The sequence below is a fragment of the Osmerus eperlanus genome, chromosome 16 (genome assembly GCF_963692335.1).
Source record: "Osmerus eperlanus chromosome 16, fOsmEpe2.1, whole genome shotgun sequence".
Classification (NCBI taxonomy): domain Eukaryota; kingdom Metazoa; phylum Chordata; class Actinopteri; order Osmeriformes; family Osmeridae; genus Osmerus; species Osmerus eperlanus.
Window position 1 is genome coordinate 1,740,434 of NC_085033.1, and position 18,521 is coordinate 1,758,954.

The window sequence follows — 18,521 nt, forward strand, 5'->3', positions numbered from 1 at the left end:
GGGGCGGGAGTGATGGACGGACGCCCACGTGCTAGATTTAAACAGGGATGGACAGCCTGGTGCAGGGAGCCATGACAAGAGAGAATCTTGGGGAATTCGGGCCCCGTCTCTTTACGACGGCGGAACTGTGGGCAAACTGTGGGAGCTCCTCTGGTAAGAACATTAAAGGGCTTTATTTATGGCCTGCGAGCCCAGCCTTGGTCATTTTAATGAGGGACAGTGTCCAGCTACGAGCCCCCCCTTCTCTCCCCTCCCCCAGACCACTGTGGACCCCCGGCCGCATCAGGGACATCTGGCTGCTCCATCTCCAAACGCAGACCTTAATGGCCAATTACAACCCTCAGGGCCATGGCTCCGATTTATTGTTCCTATATGGATTCTGACCCAGAAAGCTTCAGTTCATCAGTCCAGCATTAGGTTATATGAGATGGAGGACTATCCGAACAAATCAGACCTTATCTTATCCAAAGGACAACTATTAAACCATGCCACCCCAGACATCAAGTACCGGTGAATTAAAACAAACGAATGGCTTTTTCTCGATATTACAATTAAATAAAAACATAAAACAACGAAGCTCATTAAAACAAGACTGAGGCCCAGACAGTGACAGGGCCGACTTGGGCCAACTACCTCATAAAGCATTTATACGGTTTTATATGGCATCAAATGAGTGCATGCCAGTGGTTAGTTTCAAGCCTTTCAATTTAGCTTGGACTCTGCCCCCCCCCCCCCCCACCCCCCCCAGCAGAGCTCTCTGCTAGGACAGGAAGAAAGAAAGGCAGGTTGGGAGCGTGATTGTGGTTGTCCTGACAACCCGTAGCTTTTGCCCATTTAAGCCCTCTTCTCTGGAGTTCTCTCTCTTTTACTTCTCTTCTTCTTCTCTTTCAGCTGGAGGTCCCTTGCTTTATTAGGTGCCCCTCCCCCCCTTTCATTACAAACACAACAGTGTTATCCGTGTCAAATCCATTGGAGATGGCCCCGGGAAGTCAATACGGAGCCAATAGATTCGCTCCCTCCTCTGTGGAACTGTTCAGAGGTAGAAGGAAAGCAGAGAGCTATTGTCCGGTTCAGAACAGAGCTACAGAGAGTGACAAGCAAAACTCGAGCCAAACTATTAAATTACAGCACAGCAAAGTTGAATTTTATGCTCTGCCATGATCTGAGCTTTACCTTTACAAGCACATAGGAAAACATGATTCATTTCTTTTCGAAACATGGCAGTTGCTCTTTTGGGGTCATTCAATTCTGAGCGTCGAGTTTTGTTTCGATACTCAGGCTCTCAGTGTCTCAGGTGACGTGTTTACTTCCTGGTTTACCGCTCTTGGGTTTTTCCTGAAAACATAAAGCTGTGGTATGTATGGACGTGCCAATGCCCAGAGCCTCAGTGCCTGAGAGAAAACGTTGGTCGTAGAGAGAAAGAATGAGAACTCTTTTGAGTAGTCCTGCTAAGATCGGAAGCCCCGAAAAGAGGATTTTGTATAAACACCTTAATCTGCGTACTGTATTGAAGTGCTTAACAGACTGAGCGTTCGAGCGAATTCCAATGCGTTGCAGACGAACAAAACAATAGCATCTGGCGCATTCTAATCCTAACCCTTAAAGTCAAGAAAACAGAGGAAATAATTCAGTCTTCCAGGCATTGTAAAACAATTACACTTCTGACCACGAAGAGCTTGGAGGGTGCAGGAGAGAAAAATGAAGGTTTCTGGTGGAAAAAATCCTTTGTCTTCAGCACCTCTGTTTTAGCCTCGGCTATCTAACAAGTGACTTCAAACAATTAGCGCCTCTCGCTCGCCTTTCACCTTCCTGTCCTGAGCCGCAGGTGTGAGGGGGTTGAGGCGCGACCAGATGAAAGACACACCGCCCGAGAGGTGTCAAGCGGTGGTTTCCTGCCTGGGGAGGGTCGGCCAGACCTGGGGAGGCTCAGTCCCACCTCTCACCCTCAGCGCCACCAGACAGCAGGTCCGGCACCAAAAACAAACCATTACAGCCGGTCTAACATGAAGTTCTGTACGTCGCTTTGTCGTAACAGCGGCAGCCAAATGAATGTATCGTTATCGTTGTTTTGTAGGAAGATTTACAGGCAGGCGATCGCTAGAGCTGCTGTGTGGCTGTACAGAGAGGCTACAGACTAAAGTAGATAGACCCAATAGATGGAATAGATCGAGGCAGACAGATAATACGACGCCGAATCACAGGTGAGAGCATGAATCACCACCTGTGTTCTCCTATTTCACGGAGCTTGTCCGCCGTTACTCTGCGAGGCCCCAACCGTGGAAGTGACCGTGAATACCGACGACACGCGCGCCACGCTTTCCGCCCGGAGACCATGACACCCCGGGCCCTTGCCGCAGAGTTGTCGTAAGTGAGCGACCCAACAGAAAACACATAGGCTTAAGGGGAAAAAAGAAGGTTGAAGGATGAGAGGCAGAGGAGGCAATGAATTTAGAGGCTGGGGGATTTTCTATATGACAGGGGTGGTTATTTGCTGGCAGCACAAAAAAAACTCTCCACCAACAAAGAGCCTTTCATATTTCCTGTGAACAGAGACACAGACTCCCATTAATCCCCAGGGGCAACCTCATCCCAGGCTGCTCCTCCGCACATAAATTACTCTTATTCCTCTTCTACTTCCTCCTATTATGGCGTGCCGTTCGACAAAGTGGAGGGGGTGGGGGGTGGCGTTAAGGGGCTGACCGCACATCTTGAAAGTGTTGGGCCACTCTTAACACAGTTATGCCAGTGCTAATTCTTAGCACATGCAACGGCAGTTTTTGCCGAGCTTGTGGCTGTCGCCGGGGAAGTGTGGCCCCTCTCTCTCTCTCTCTCTCTAGCTCTCTAGCTCTCTCTCTCTCTCTCTCTCTCTCTCTCTCTCTCTAGCTCTCTCTCTCTCCCTGTCTCCCTCTCTCCCTCCCTACAGCCACGAGACACTGGCGAAGGAGTTGGCGAAGCCCAAAGCTCTGCCCAGCTGCCATGATTTTGTGAGCAGATGAAACACTCTCTGGCGAGGGAGGTATGCCAATCCCCACTTATCCCCCACAGAATGACGTTTAACGTTGGTGCACAGCTGCTCCCACACACACATGCTTAGACCACACTGGGACCTGAGGAACATGCTAAGAAGCAACCACTGTCCCCCTTCATCCAGAGACGGAGAGAGGGAGGAGGGAGTGAGGGAGGGAGGGCGGGTTAGACGAAGAGAAAGAGGGTGAGAAAGATAAACGGTGTGAGAGAGAGGGGGGAGGGAGAGAGATAGAGAAAGAGGGAGAGAGGGTGATAGAAAGAGATAGGGTGAGAGAGGGTTAGAAAGATAGTGTGTGAAAACAAGAGAGAAGAAGGGGGTTTGAGAGAGAGAGAGAGAGACATTAGAAAGACTGAGACTACAGATTGCATCCTGCGTCTGGCCCACCTTATTTCACATAAACACAAATCGATGGCGCTGCAATCACATTTTGCAACCGTGCGGAGGACGGGTTGATAAATAAAGGACCGGGATAATCACAGGCTTGGATTGGGGAGGGGGGTGGGGAGTCAGACACGGACAAGTGGCATGGAATGCTGCTCCAGCTGTCAACAGTGGCCAGTACCTAATACCCCCCTAACACAGCACCCCTTCGTGGCCCCTGCTGTGGCCAGGACTCTGACAGGGCCGCTCCTCACCATTATCCCCGGCCTTAAAGCAGCAGGCTGGCTTGTTAGCCTATGACGTTCTCCAGATAGCGCTCTGGTAACAGGCGGGTAGGGACACAGACCAGTCATGGTGAGGTGTACTCCTAACTCCTTCAGATTCATCTACCGGAAAGTTCCGCCCTAGCCCTCTCCCCCATCCCCGCGCCCTCTTCCCCCCGAGCTAGCACCAGCAGAACCAACAGTCCGTTTGTATGACTTCATGCCATGAATCGTGTGCACAGCTGCAGGCATGACAATGCGCAAGGACCGCATGCCTGGGTGCAAATCCACACACTTCTCCTCTACAATATCAGACGTAGACATCAGTGTTTCCCTTACCATTATATTAGGGGGTCGCCAGATATATAGCGCCAGATCACAAAATAAGTCATTTAAGGTTACCTTTCCTATAAAACAGGTCTACAGCTTGCTCTTTTATTAAAAAAACTAAATCGTCTGTAAACCTAGGGGAAACACTGGAGATGTTTTATTTTTTATATAGTCTATTTCTGCATCATCCTTTATTCAAACATGCATTATTATTATCCACTCCTTATAATCCCCCTCTGTATAAAAACACCACCAATTTTCATATGTGGGAAAGTTAAATTGCAAACACAAATAGAGAAATGGATTTAAATTAATTCTCATCTCAGTTTTTTTTAAGTATAAAAAAGCAAATCACTTATCCATTTACTGCAAATCACACATAAATGGGACATGCATTCGTATGCATGCGCTAACATCACACTAATCCGTATTGTATTCGAAAGTGTCCATCATCCAGTGAACATACAGCCTTCAGAAAACACTGACAATGGCTAGTGTCGGTAGGCAGAAAGGCAAAGCATAAACCACAGGATAAATGCACTGCCATTTCCCCACACAATGCCTTGTTTGTGTCATTATGACCTTCGCACTCCCAGACAACGCATTCTCTGTTGGACTCTGAGAGAGAAAACAAGCCTTTTCACATTCAAATGGACTTCTCCGAAACCATTGTCATTCTACTGCTCATCCAATACAGAACAATTTGAAGGACTGGACAACCCCCCCCCCCCTCCCCCCCATCATCTTAAATAAATTGTCCTAGTCCAAACAGTTAAGACGGAAATAGTCGAGTTGTGTCAGGGAGGAGGTGTTCCATGTTGCAGGCCCGTCCTCAACAGGCACTAGGAGGCAGGAGGGGGGGCTTATCTCTGTTTATGTTACCCCTATCAACTGCCACCCACTATCCCCTACCTCCTGCTAAGAGTGCGGGACTTTGAGATACGGAGAACTGGCGGCCCAAAATAAACACCCCTGACCCCTGTCCCCCTCCCCACGCACAAATCCGCGATCCGCTAAAAACGATACATCTTCCAGATCATTTATTTGTCGTCCATTATCCTTTGGCGCGCGCACACACAGTCGGGTGCTGGTGAGACACACACAGGCGCGGAACCGTCCCCGTACATTGTTTGTCGCTTGACCTCACCCAGCGGCTATGTCGGCGCAAATAAACAATCGCCTGAAAGATTCAACACGCTCATCCAAATGATGACCGCGGTGGCCGGGCCGGCATCGGTCCATTCTCCTTGCCCTCTTCCTCCCTCTCCAAACGACACAGGGCTTGGAGTTCATGTGTGTGTAGGCCGACTGTACAAGAATCACTGGACGAAGGAGCAGATTGTGATAAGCCCTCGCCACTGTTATTAGAGATGGGCCCTCAGCTGGAGCCACTGGGGACAGCTTCTAATAACAGAACAAACACAGATATGGTGCTGCCGTCCTGTTTCCGGACTCATCTTTCTTGTGTATTTCCAGAGGGATGGGACAGTGTCCCTGTCTTAATACGAACGTCTATGAACCAAAACAATGGCTCAGGCCCGGATAAGCCTCTCCAGGGTCAATAAAAATGGTTTTAGCCGAATCCTCTGGGAACAAGGCCCGATTGAAAACGGCGTGTGGTTCGTGAGGCCGGACGAATGTAATATGAGAATGTTTGCCCCAGTAGAAATGCTTGCTGTGGGAGATTGTGCCTCCCACGAGCCTGTTCATACTGGGAGCTTTGAGGGAGTTCTGTGATGGAGGGCTGTTGGATCAGTCTTCTCTGCCCACAGCCTTAGACATCACTCCCCTGTCCCGCTCAACATTCACAACATCGTTCATCTGTCTCAGACTCTGCGCGTGTATCCAGACCGTGCGCTCAGAAACCAATCGCACCTAAAGAGCCTGTGAGAAGATCAAAGAATATGGGATTGAAACGGAAAAAAAACGTCCAAGCAGCAATTAAATCCCCTTTGCATCAAATCCTCATTTTCAAAATCCCGGGGCCAAGCCTTCGTCTACGACCGATGGCAATGATCTCCGCTCAGGAGGCGCGGCGGCGAGCGGAGGCAACAGCCAGTGTTAATCCCGTGATCGGTTCGGGCATTTCACCCCTGACCTCTCTCGGATGCTGTACGTGTGAAGAACGAGGCTTTGTGGCTCGGTGTGATCCCGTCTGCGGGCCCCATCAATATCTACTCTGGCAGCAAAGAATTGGTCAAATAGTGAAATACTAGTCATTTGAATTCCCACTGGAAGGGAGAAGTGGAGGATGAAGCCGGCCTCCAGGTCTTACTCTAACCCCCGGCTTCCTTAATAAGCCCAATTCATTTTCTCACGGAGGCCCCTATCCTCTATCACTACTGACAGGCATGAAAGGTCAATAACCTTGGCTCATAGCCCGCATATGGTTAGCAATGCCATAAATTAACGACTGAGGCGGTTATTCCAAACTCTTCAAGTCAGTCGAAGGATGCTTATCTCCTACAAAGGTCGCGATGCTTCGAACACTTAGCGTGAGAGAGTGGCACGGAATCTATACGAGCTGGAGCGTGCTTCTCTCCAGTAGGTGACAGTGTGGCAGAGGAAACACGGTACACAGAGTCATGCACCAGCCAGCCGGAGAGAGCTGTAGGTCCATTCACACAAAGGAACTATGATTAAGTAAGCATGGGTTTTGGGCATTCAGATATACCCCTGATGTTATCGTCTGGTTTCGTGTTGACATTACATTTTCAACAGTCATGTTGAATTAATGATTTAATGAGTTACAAGAAACAATCCCCTCATATTTTCTGGCTACTGTTGCTAAGGCGGTGTGTGTGTGTGGGTGGGGGGGGGGGCAGTTTGGTTCACCATCCAGCAATACAGATCAGTTATCAAAAGAGGACAGGAAAACTTGAGATTTCATTTGAGGTTGGTCGTTTTGTTGATATCCTTCATTTTAGAATCCTATTAGGTCCACCTCATCTGGGTTAGGTTCCAGGACAGGCCTGACATGTATATCTTTCAGCAGCAGTTCCCTTCAGACTCTCCTGCTGAGTCCGCAACATTACATCAAATATCCCGGCGACACGGCATACAATCTTTAATGCCTCTGTAAATATCGACGTTGCCTGAGATAATATAAACCCAGGGAGCGCACCGCCAGCCAGCCAGCCAGCCAAAAATCTCTGTGTGCCTCAGCACATGCCTTGACGCTAACTGAGAATCACTCTGCAGCGCCGTCACAATGTCCGTCGTGTGGCGGCGAACATGCCCGTGTCAGCAAGACCCCATAACGCTAGATCACTTTAAGAGGGACAGTAATACCGACAGGGCATGTCCAAGCATCTGATGAGCAAACAGTTTGGGATGTGGAGGGTGGGGGGGGGGAAGGTGCATGTTCCAATGGTGGTGATTGTTACCAATCACGACGATGGCCGAGATGAAACCGATATGAATCAAACTAATGAGTTTTATTTTTCACCGGATATCAATAACCAGTCCTCGCGGGGGGTGCCCTTTTTCGATGTGATCAGTGAGTTGTGGGCGCCAGTCAGCGTTCCTCATATCCTGTCTTCTGCGGCCGTGTTCCCAGACACACGGGCCCCTCCTCAGCTGAAACAACAGGCCTCTGGGAAATATCAAAAACACGAGCTCCACAAAACATCCCCGGAGTCGTTCGTCAAAAATATCACCCTCGCTATTCTAACGGCGCTTCGCTCTCATGACTGGGCTCATAAGGTTGCCAAGGTCGCCGCAAGAAACAAACCGCACTGCTTTGGCACGTAATGTAAAGCAAAACGCTCCACTAGTGTCATCGCATTACTCAATTAAAGCACATCAATCATTCCTGTAGGGCCGGGCTTGCTCATCCATCTCCGGGTGAATGTTTGCGTGGAACAGGGAGGGAAGGGAGGGCTGGAGGGATGAGAGGGAGGGGGATGGGTGGATAGAGAGACAGAGGGATGGAAGAGGGGGAGGGGGAGAGATGTGTCGAGGATGTCACAGGATAGGACCTGGAGACCCATCAGAGGCCAGTGTCCAGAGAAGCGCTGCTGCGAACCCCCCCTCCCTCCCCCCCCCCGGCGCCCCGCCCTCCCACTGGAACACAATAGCTGGCGTGGCCCCGCGGGAGGGAGTCGTCTCTTTCCAGGCAGGATATTGGCCTTTGTGAACGTGGTTACAGTATCTGGGTCAATTAATGTCTCCCTGCCTCAAATTTCCCTTTTGTTGTCAGTGGGAATAATGGCGTGTCAATTCTTGTAGCCTCTCCAGAACTCAGCACGGGGTCTTAAAAACCCCTCAGCTTCACATCAGGACTAAAGCACTTCAAATGAGGCGGAGTCTCTGCTCTGGTTTCAATGAAAAGCTGCACTCTCAATTTGCAAATGCTGCCTTATAAATACATGAATTCCTTTTCAAGTATTCACTTCACTCCTGTGACCCTGTGGACAAGAGTAGGTCCTACTGCGGCACCTTTAGCAAACACTTCTTTACACACGCCTACAAGGGACTCACAGATCTTCCAGTAAGGGCTACAGGATCACACGCGTGTGCCGCCATCGGCCACACCCCGGTCCAAATCTTTCAAGAAGGTGGTTTCGGGATTCAGAGTGTTCTAACACAAACAGAATAATCATGATGGAGAGAAAGCTGAGTGCCTGCAAACAGCATTTGTTCTCTGTTTGTTTGAATTTTATTTCACGCTTAACGCCGCCTGAGTTGAGGAAGCAATGGAAAATGTAAGGGCTGGCAACTGCACACGAGGCTAGCTAGCATAATGAAGCGAGAGAGAAAAAGTCCAACTGTGGGGGAGTGGATGGGAGGAGGGAACAATGAAAAGGGGGTTTGAATACTGCTCAATCGACTGCCGGGCCAACACTGCAAACAGGGCTGTCTTTGTAAGGATCTAGAGCAGAGATATGGGCTTGTTCACTGAGCTGCCCAAAGTCGCATGCCCTCCACACAAGAGAAAAAAGCAGAGCACTAAAGTCCACAGGCCGGTCCTTTGGTAAAATAAACATTTCACCCCACAGTGTTGATCTATTGTCTGCCAAGTGCAAGCTGGCGTATTTTACCCTCACCGCGGTCTGGAATTTCACTAGTGAAAAATAACACTGGCCCAGCTACATTTATGGAAGCATATGTGCGGAAAGCCGGGTCAATAAGGCTATTTATACCTGACCTCATTACATAGTGGGGTCATGTTATACACTTTCCGGATGTGTTTTATGTTAAATAAAACTCACACTTCCGAATTAGAGTGCAAGGTCCCCCGCAGCACCCAGAGAACAATCAACAAGAAGGATTTCAGCCTCCTCTCACCTTGTGACAGACTACTTACGGGGAAGGATTGTTTTAGAAAGCAAAATTAATCTTTTTTCTTCTGACAGTTTTTTAGATTGAAGCGCACACATCCGTTTGGAAAGGCAAGCAGTGCTGGTTCAAGGCTTGAGGGGCCCAGGTGTGGTTCAGATCCAAATAACCAATAAAAGGGCATAACCTTCATATGACTGGGGAACCACTACCCTAGAGAACATGGAGTGAGCCCTCTCTCTGAATCCATTCCCCTCATGAATAGTTATACTACTAGACACAGTGGGAGGCCAAATCCTAAACGGATTTCAAAAAATATACCCATTATAATTGTAAATATAGCGTCAAATGTTTTAGTCAATGACTGGTCATATAATGCTCGATAGAGAGCTATGGCCCTTAGAAATAGCTGGAACTTCCAGAACCCTTTGCCGGCCAAGCACCCCACCAGCACAGAGGGGACGTCTAGGTTGAACAGGCTAATTATATGCCAAGGACAAACACCCACACACACTCACAGGCATAATAGAGAGGCACCTTAACTGCTGGCAAACGTCAGTGTCACACACACTCTGGAGCGCCGATAGCAACGGCCGGAGCCAGGGGCTGATATGAGCGATATGAGCAGGGGCGATGAAAAGCCAGGACGCAATGTCAGCCCTCCACGAAATACTTTTATCTGCATTCAGGAATTTCATTTTCGAGTTCCTGTCTGCTTCCAAACGCGAGGAGACGATGTGCAGGCTACCTGTTTGATAAGGAGGCGCTGGCGAAAAAGGTCAGACATAAATAAAATATGCCCTCTCCTGTCACAATACTGAGTCGGCCCTAAAAAGGACCTATCTACCCTCCCTCACACACACACACACACACACACACACACACACACACACACACACACACACACACACACACATCCCCTCCCCATCCTCCACCCCATTCGGGCAAATTAGCCACAGATGGGTGCACTTGCTTTAATATGTTAACGCCATTACTTTTTTATTGTTATGATAGAGCCTCGGGACAGGTATAGAGTCTTTGATCATGTGACAGATCTCGGTGGTGTCTGTTTGCCAGCGTACTGACGCCTGTCTCGTATCAGTAGGAGAGAACTGCATCTAAGGTTGGGTATTGAAGTCATATACCACAGAGATCCAATCAGCTGGCACGATATGTGGCGGTTATCTAGGCCATAGTGGCGTGCTCGGGAGAAACCAACAGTGACGGCCCGATGAAAATTTATAGGGTCTCATAACAATAAAGAATAAAGCCGGATTCCTCCCAATGCCGCCGGCGATGCTTTAGCTGGGAATTGGAGCGCAGCCTTCATTACAACGTATTGATCAGTCCAAACAAAGACCCTGGATTTATTGATCCGCTTCCCGAAGAAAAAAAGGGAGACGGAATGAGAAGAGCAATGGACTGGTCCAGCAGGCAGAATCACACTGGAAACGCTGGCTCGGCTTAAAAACAAGGGAGGGGCGAAGAGAAGGATTTCGAGGCACCCATCAAACAGTGATGGTCGTGGGGTTGCCGTTGATGTCCGACTACGACAAAGAGATAAGAGGGCTCGTGTTCCAGGCGGAGAATAGGAAAGGTCTGTTCCGCTGCACCTCTGGGCTCTCCTCTTCTGGGTGACAGCTCCTCTGAGCTTGCGGTATGGATCTCATCACAGTTCCACTAGGGATCCGACTATCATGGAAGCCTTGTTTGACTACTGAATTATTCAGGGCTTGGCTCAGACATCAGCGCTCACCTCATGCACCTAATAGCATAATTCTCCAACACATATTCCGTATTCGTGCGACCGTGTGCTCGCCAATGTCATAGGCTGAACCCAGAGAGACACACAAAAGGGAAACAATCTCTGTTGATTCTCTGATCGCGTCTCTCTTTATTCACTTCCAACTGGGGCCAAATTAGGGAGTATAATCCCAGTTAATACTTTTCTGCAGTATTTCAGACACAGCATCATGAAGATGAATACAGTGAACGCCTGTCTGTCTCATTCTGCTTGGCCGAATTCGGACACACACACACACACACACACACACACACACACACACCCAACACAGCTCCCAGTCCTGGTCAGGGTCTGAGTGTTTCGGCCAGACCCTTCTCTCCTCATGATAGATGTTCCTCAACATAGGTCAGGAAAACACACTGAGAGGTGCTGAGCATCTGCAGCCTCCCCTGGTGAGGGTCGTGACCCCGCTTGGCTGGTCTTCCATTCAGCTGGCGCTAGCGAGGGTTCCCCTCCCCCGCCCTCTTACCCACTCGACCCCCGGTTATGTCTGTTTGCTGAGCACCACTGCCCAATTTACAGGACAGGGTTGAACGGGGTCATGTCTGACCAAACATGAGGGCCTCTCTCTCTCTCTCTCTCTCTCCGCTTCACCTCTTCAGAGAGCAGTCCCAGCTGTAGTCCCTTACCAGAATCCTGATGCACTCAACGCAAGGAGCCAGAACAACATGCCCAAATGGACTCAGTCAAAATAGAAACAGCCTTTTTCTTTCACCCGGTGTGGTTTTTCATCAAAATTAGGGGCAAACATTGGTCTCAAATTGTTGACTTATTCACACAGAGCATTGCAAGGTCATTATACTTTTAACGAGCAGGTAACGAGAAACCATGTGATTTCTTAAGGCCAAGAGATGTGTTCAGTCAACGTTTCACTACGGCAATACGTGAGCACAGTCGCAGGCCGGGTGAGTCACTCTTTCATCGCCAATCTTGACACTGCTTGTTTAAACCACATTGTAAAATCGGCCAACTGTGTCTCCCCAACCTCAGAAGTCGACACCCCCCCCCCCCCCCCCCCCCAGCCAAGCACAGAGTACCGTGGACACGGTCAGTGAACTGCCGTTAAAAGCACTTTAACCGAGGTTGGAAGGAGAATATAAACACAGTAGTCTTTCATCGCCAGAGCACGCTTAATTGGCAAAAAACATCTAAGAAGGGCTAGGCAGGGGGTGGAGGGGTGGGGGAAAGAAAGTAGGATACGAGGGATGGGGGGGTTAAGGTTGGCAGGGTGGCTGCATAAGAGACTGTATTAAGTTCAATTATGCTTTTGGGCTTTTCATTAACCTAGTTTTGGAGAGGGAAGCCTCTCTGCTGAATAATGCTCTGACTGACTCACTTTACCACCCTGCTTAAAAAGGCTTTGTCTACTTCACAGAGCTGTGTTTGTCAGCTTTCTGTAGCCAGTATTATATTAGCCCATGACCCTCACAATAATAGGTTTCAGCCTTTCGACGGGCGAACACACAATGAGTCACTTTCAACTAACAGTAAAACCAAAGCAAACGGGAAATAACGGCATCAAATTCCTCTTATGGCATTCCGGTGACGTGTAATGGACTAGGAAGAGGGAAGCCCATGTTTGGTCTTTTCTCTCTCCTCAGTAAATATTACCAGCTTTGAGAGTCATGCGGGGCCCCAAAGATTAGACAGTGGGAAAACGTCCTAAGTCTGACATGGTTTAAAGTTCACAAACAGAGAGTCTAAGCCTCCTTAACGCATCATCGGAGAGGAGGGCATCGTGGATAAATAATTGTTTTGCCTTCTTTTCCTCTCCGCTGCACTGCTAAGCGACGTCGTCGAAACCCACCTGAACGATTCCATTGAAAATCGGCGGCGCGTTCACCGGGCCAGCCGATACTTTCACTGTGCGCCCCTCGAAAAGTCATTCCATTGCATTTTTCCAATTATTACTTCTGCTAACTGTGGAGGCATTGATATGTAAAAGGTGCATTTGCTACTGCAGCAGAGGCAGTGCTTTATCTTCTGTTAAGCAACTGAATGCGTCTTTGTCTTACTTCCCTTCACCTTGTGTATTCTGCTCATCTATTACTGGAATCAACATGAGCTCAAGAAGGGTGAGACAGCCCTAACCAGAACACCTTCCACAGTCTCTATGGGGCTGGAGCCCAGAATGTGATGGGTTCATTTGACTGTTATCTAATACTGCCTTCTGCTAGCGTTACAATCATATTCCAAACTGATATTTTTCAAACTAGAGCAAACCATCCCAGCCCTACTGAGAGACCCAGGTTTAACTTCTTCCCTAATAGCTTTCTAAATGAGGACAGGTTCATGCATATGACAATGAGGCTGCTAGATTATTTCTGACATAACACGGAGGGATTTTCTGTTACAATGAGCAGGAACACTAAGGTATGTTGAGGGGAGCAACTGAGGCAAGATTCATTCGATGCCTTTTCATTCATTATTTAAGGCCTTAGGGTGCAATTAAGAAAAGTAATGAAATGCAGGCAGGCATTCTCATGGTGAAACGATGGTGGCATTAGTCAGCGCCTCATGTGGCTTGGAGAGCCTTGAAAGCAGACCCCCGCTCCTGGTCAAAAACAATATCACGGAGCAGCATGGCTGTGAGTGAATTTGCAACCCCCAAAAACGAACCCACGCACACACACAAACAGGGGGGCTTACACTTTCCACACACTGTGAGACCTTTGTCTTTCAAAACATGCCACAGGAGCCTTTCATTAGGGAAATGGAGTTTCATTAACGTCATCCCACGGTGCTGAGCCCCAGCGAATGACAATGACACAGGAGTAGCCTACTTCTCTGTCCAGAGAAGGGCTCCATAGAGGGCTGGGGGGGGATGGGAGGGGGTGAAGAAAAGAGGAGTTGGGGGGGGTGAGTGAGGGGGGGGCAGACAAAAGGGAACCTGATTACCCCTGGTCACGGCTCATCCACAAGCCAACAGAGAGGGAAATCCATCACATAGAAGATCAAACAGAGTCTGGGCAGCAGGTAAGGCCTAGTGAAAGCACCCCCATTTCTGTTCCACCCTTTCCTTTTTTTCTCTGTCTATATATTTCTCTCTCTCTCTCTTCCTATTGCTCTTTGTCGCTCCCCCTCCATTTCTCTCTGACTCACACTCGGGTGACTGTGACTTTTAGACACACACTGTGAAATCCAACAGAAGTGGGAATGTTTTCTGGTCCAAATGACCTCAAGGCTCCAACCGTTCAGATGGCACGTTGGTGACATATTCCTGTTTTATTACCATCTGTGAGTGTCAGCAGTGTTTCAAGTTGCCTTAGTTTCTGCCACTTAACCCTTTCCTAATACCAACAGTGCACAGAGCTGGTTATGTTGTCTGTGATATAATGTCTGATCCAAAATAATATGATGAAAATCATGACTTTGCTCCTGTGCAAATGCAAAACAACTTGTTTTGACATCACAACAGTGGATTTGAATTGTGCATGCACACACCACACAAAAAAGCAGTATCCATTTGTTGCTAGCTGTATGCCTTTTGTGAGAGGAAAGTGGAGTGACAATGCAAAATTGAGTTATAAAATGTGGGTTGAGGAACATGTAACCATTCATTCCTTGATACTTCTCAACTGTATCCAGTCAGTATTCCTATACAGATGTACACAAATGCTGCTTAATAACTTCACATTGCTTACTTTAGATCTTTTGGTTTAAAATGTAATTCAGTGTACTAAATATGTAATTAACCAATAAGCTAGACTTTGTATTGCTGTTCTCGTTAAAGCACTAACATTTCAACAATCAGATACAATTGATTTAATCATGTTCCTCCAAAGTACTGCTGCGAAAAAATGTATCCGACACAGGATTTAAAAAATTCTGATTGAGGTTTTATGGCTTTACGAGCCAAACAACATGATTCTTAGCCCACATTACCGCCAAAATAATTGTTAAAACATGTGTTTGAAGCACGTATGGAGTAAAGCACACAAAATCGCACCAAAAAACAAAGCAAAACAGGGAGACACACGCTAACGTCTACGTAACAACGGGAAAATTCATCACAAACTCACCATTGAAGAGGGGTTGTCCCTTCTCTGAAGTTCCTGGCACTGCAGCATTGTACACATCTTCAGAGAAGCCCGGCCTGCATGCTGGGGTGCCCCTGCCCGCCACAGCAATCTGAGGGGGAGGGGGGGGGGGGAATGAGTCATAAATCACCCCTCCAAAATGCACTCTGACTACCTCTGAAACTCCTGGTCACGTTCTCAAGTCCTCGCAGTCGCACAAAAGCATCTGTTGTTTTTATAGTTGGGGCCGCAATTAGGATAATGAGGCCAAAAGGGTTAAGCATTAGGCAAAAAGCTTGGCTAGGCAAGAACAAGCTCTATTTGTGCTCAGGAGGGGCCAGGTCCAAGATATGGAGTCGCTATAGCTCTCTGCCAGCCACTCTGATCAGCACACAGCTCTGGACAAAACAGACCACTTTGAAGAGCAAAGACGGAACAGTAAAACAGAAACTAACAGGCTAATGTTGTACAGATGGGACCTTTTCCAGTGTATGAATGTCTGTCTACTAAAATGTGATCCTCTTGATTTCTTTCAAAACATACATAACGATAACGTTTCTTTGGGCACCTATACATGAGCTCCTGACCACTTCACAAAATCAAAGTGTCTCTCTTTCTCTCTAGCGGGTATTCATTGTTGTCATAATCAGTGTTTTATAAATTGGTTAAAATCTATTTACATTTCTCTCAAGAATCTATTCAATCTTCAACCAAAGACGAACCAAAATAATGTGCTAAAACATTAAAACTGATATTCAGACAAGTTTACACTTTATGCAAAGGGTTTTTCTTTACCTTTTTATGCAGGGTGATTAGTGACACATTTATAACGTTGAATGAAAAGTAAGCCCCAACTAAAATGAATTAGCAAAACATATTTGAGTTGCAAAAGATTCACACATTTTATATAAGCATGCAAATTTAATCAGCCATACAGGATGGGCATCCACTCGTGACCCACCTCCCAAATACGTTTAATCCTATTGGAGAGACCCTCAAAAGAATTTGAAAGGAGTAGAGTCCCATAGAAAAAGAGCATTGAGGGTAACCATGCCACTTCTTAATCAGCGGGATTTAAATCGAAAATGGTCGATGCGTAGTTCTGCCTTAAGTCTTGCAACCCATCAAAAACAACATCTCGATGCTTTAAAAAGTAAAACTATTTCATATAAAATCACTTTAAATTTAGGATAGCTAGCGTTCAAAATAAACAAAACAACGTATGACTGAATCACATCACATTCTATTAACAGTTAGCCTATGTTTAAAGAGTTTGAAAAGATGATTACTGAAAATAGCGAATGTTCGGGGTTCGTTTTTTTTTGCCAGTGAGCAAGTAAATCCCTCGTCTCTGAAGAAAACAGACATGCACCCATTTGACAAAACTGATTATTCATTGCTATGCTGTTTTGCACCTTAATTTGGGTATGGGGGTAAAAACATTAGGCTACTCTAACTGTTCCCTTACATACTTTGTGTATTAGAACCCCCCCTATTCTGTAAAGTGGATTTGAATGGCTGTTGATAGCCTTACAAGACCGGGATAACAATTGCCTTAAGGCTTATTGAGTAGTAATAGCCTAACTTTGTAACAAGGATATTTTGAAATAGCCACCATATATTCTAAACACTACATTGTAACCATGTTGCGTTAAAAACGTACACACATTTTTACATGATTAAATTCCATTGTGACCCTGATAGTTCAGCCTTCACACAAAATTGCCTACAACACCCTAGCCTACAAAAACCGGCATTTTAAAATGTTCTTTTTTTGGAATGACAACAACAATACCATCTCTCGAAGTAACACATTCTCTGTAACAGTGGACATAGCATAAGAGCAAATTTGTAGACAAGTATTGCTAGTAGGTTATCTTTGATGTAACCTATTTTTGAGGACATGCAAGCCAACGGTCAACAGTGTATCGTATTCCGCGGAACATTAGCATCGTCACTAAAAGCAAGCTCTTGAACTGCCCAGTCCTGGGTTACTCAACACAATCGTTTCAGGGACATAAACCTACCTGCAAAACTGCAAAGAGCGCCAACAGAGGCAAACCCCCACCCTTTTGTAAGTACATGGATGTGATTTTTCGCTGTTTATTTCCTCTTGAAGTCCGTGATAAATATCCGTATGTCTGCAGCAGCTTAGATGGCTCGAGCGTTCCCTTTACGACAAAGGCAGCAGCGGCAGCAGCGTGTAGCAGCCTCCCCTATCCACTCTCTGCTCTGTTCTGAATTCACCGCCTGGTACTGAGGCTGCTACTCCCACCCCCTCCCATGCAGTCCAATACAAAGAGCCGTTCCGGAATCTCACTGTCTCTCTCTACTGGTCAAAATGCCAAATTCACTGTGAGTTGAAACTAGACATGTTGCCCCTTCCTTGTTATTGTCCGACTCCCCTCCTTCCAACAACAATATAATTCTGGTTTTGCACAGGTGGCCTGGCAAGACCGTATGTTCATAGTCTGCTTAGTATTAAGAGTCAGATCTTTATGGAACCGTAAATAAAGGAGATGTGTTTTTGCCTACTGCCTATCTGGCTTAGTGCCAGGTCTGGCTGCTTACTATGATGGAAGCCTGAATTTTTTTTACATCCTGACCTAAATTGTTCCCAGTACTGAAGGCCCTACCTTAGTTAACACTGACTGATTATATACATCAATGAAAGTTGTTCTTTCAGAATAATTCGAATTTTTGAATTAAACATCCTTCAACCTGCAAGTGTCATATAGATCAGTCTACTGTCTGTGATGTATTACATGTATTACACCTTACATCCTCATGCAAATCATATGTGTAATTTCTCCTTTTACCATTATCTCTGTTACTGTAGGTGATAATGAGTCAGGTGGCTGAGCGGTGAGGGAATCGGGCTAGTAATCCGAAGGTTGCCAGTTTGATTCCCGGTCATGCCAACTGACGTTGTGTCCTTGGGCAAGGCACTTCACCCTACTTGCCTCGGGGGAATGTCCCTGTACTTACTGTAAGTCGCTCTGGATAAGAGCGTCTGCTAAATGGCTAAATGACTAAATCTAAAATGTAATGATATCTTGTTTTCACTTAGGTAATATCTAAGTGAAATATCTAACACCCCAATGCAGGCAACGAAATCAGTTTATTTTCAACAGAATACTTTTTAATCACAAGTTGTTTGCGATTCTCACAGCTCATTTTCACTTAAATGTCAACACAAGTCATGTCAGTCTTATTCTGTGCTCTCAAGTCATAAATATGCCATGATGGAAGAAAGTCAAGAAATTCTTATATGATGCAGGCTGTCAGGAATTGCATTGTTCACCTTGCTATCAGTGGTTTGAGATTAGGCAGTAAATTAGGGGGCCACCCCAGCCTAATCATGAACAAACAGGTGGTACGATACCATGACGACTCAGAGTTAAGTGTGCTTTGAG

The 18,521-nt window shown here is 46.9% G+C and overlaps 1 protein-coding gene across 1 annotated transcript in view; it reads right to left on the bottom strand.

Moving 5' to 3' along the window:
• LOC134037148 (cadherin-2-like) overlaps nucleotides 1-17,352 on the bottom strand; it is a 54,422-nt gene extending 37,070 nt beyond the window's left edge. The window contains exons 1-2 of the mRNA XM_062482499.1: nucleotides 17,133-17,352; nucleotides 15,109-15,217 (exon numbers count right to left, since the gene is read on the bottom strand). Of these exons, the coding sequence (XP_062338483.1) occupies nucleotides 15,109-15,217; nucleotides 17,133-17,189 (166 nt within the window). The 5' untranslated portion in view covers nucleotides 17,190-17,352. The remainder of the gene's footprint in view (nucleotides 1-15,108; nucleotides 15,218-17,132) is intronic.
• Nucleotides 17,353-18,521: the final 1,169 nt, after the last annotated feature.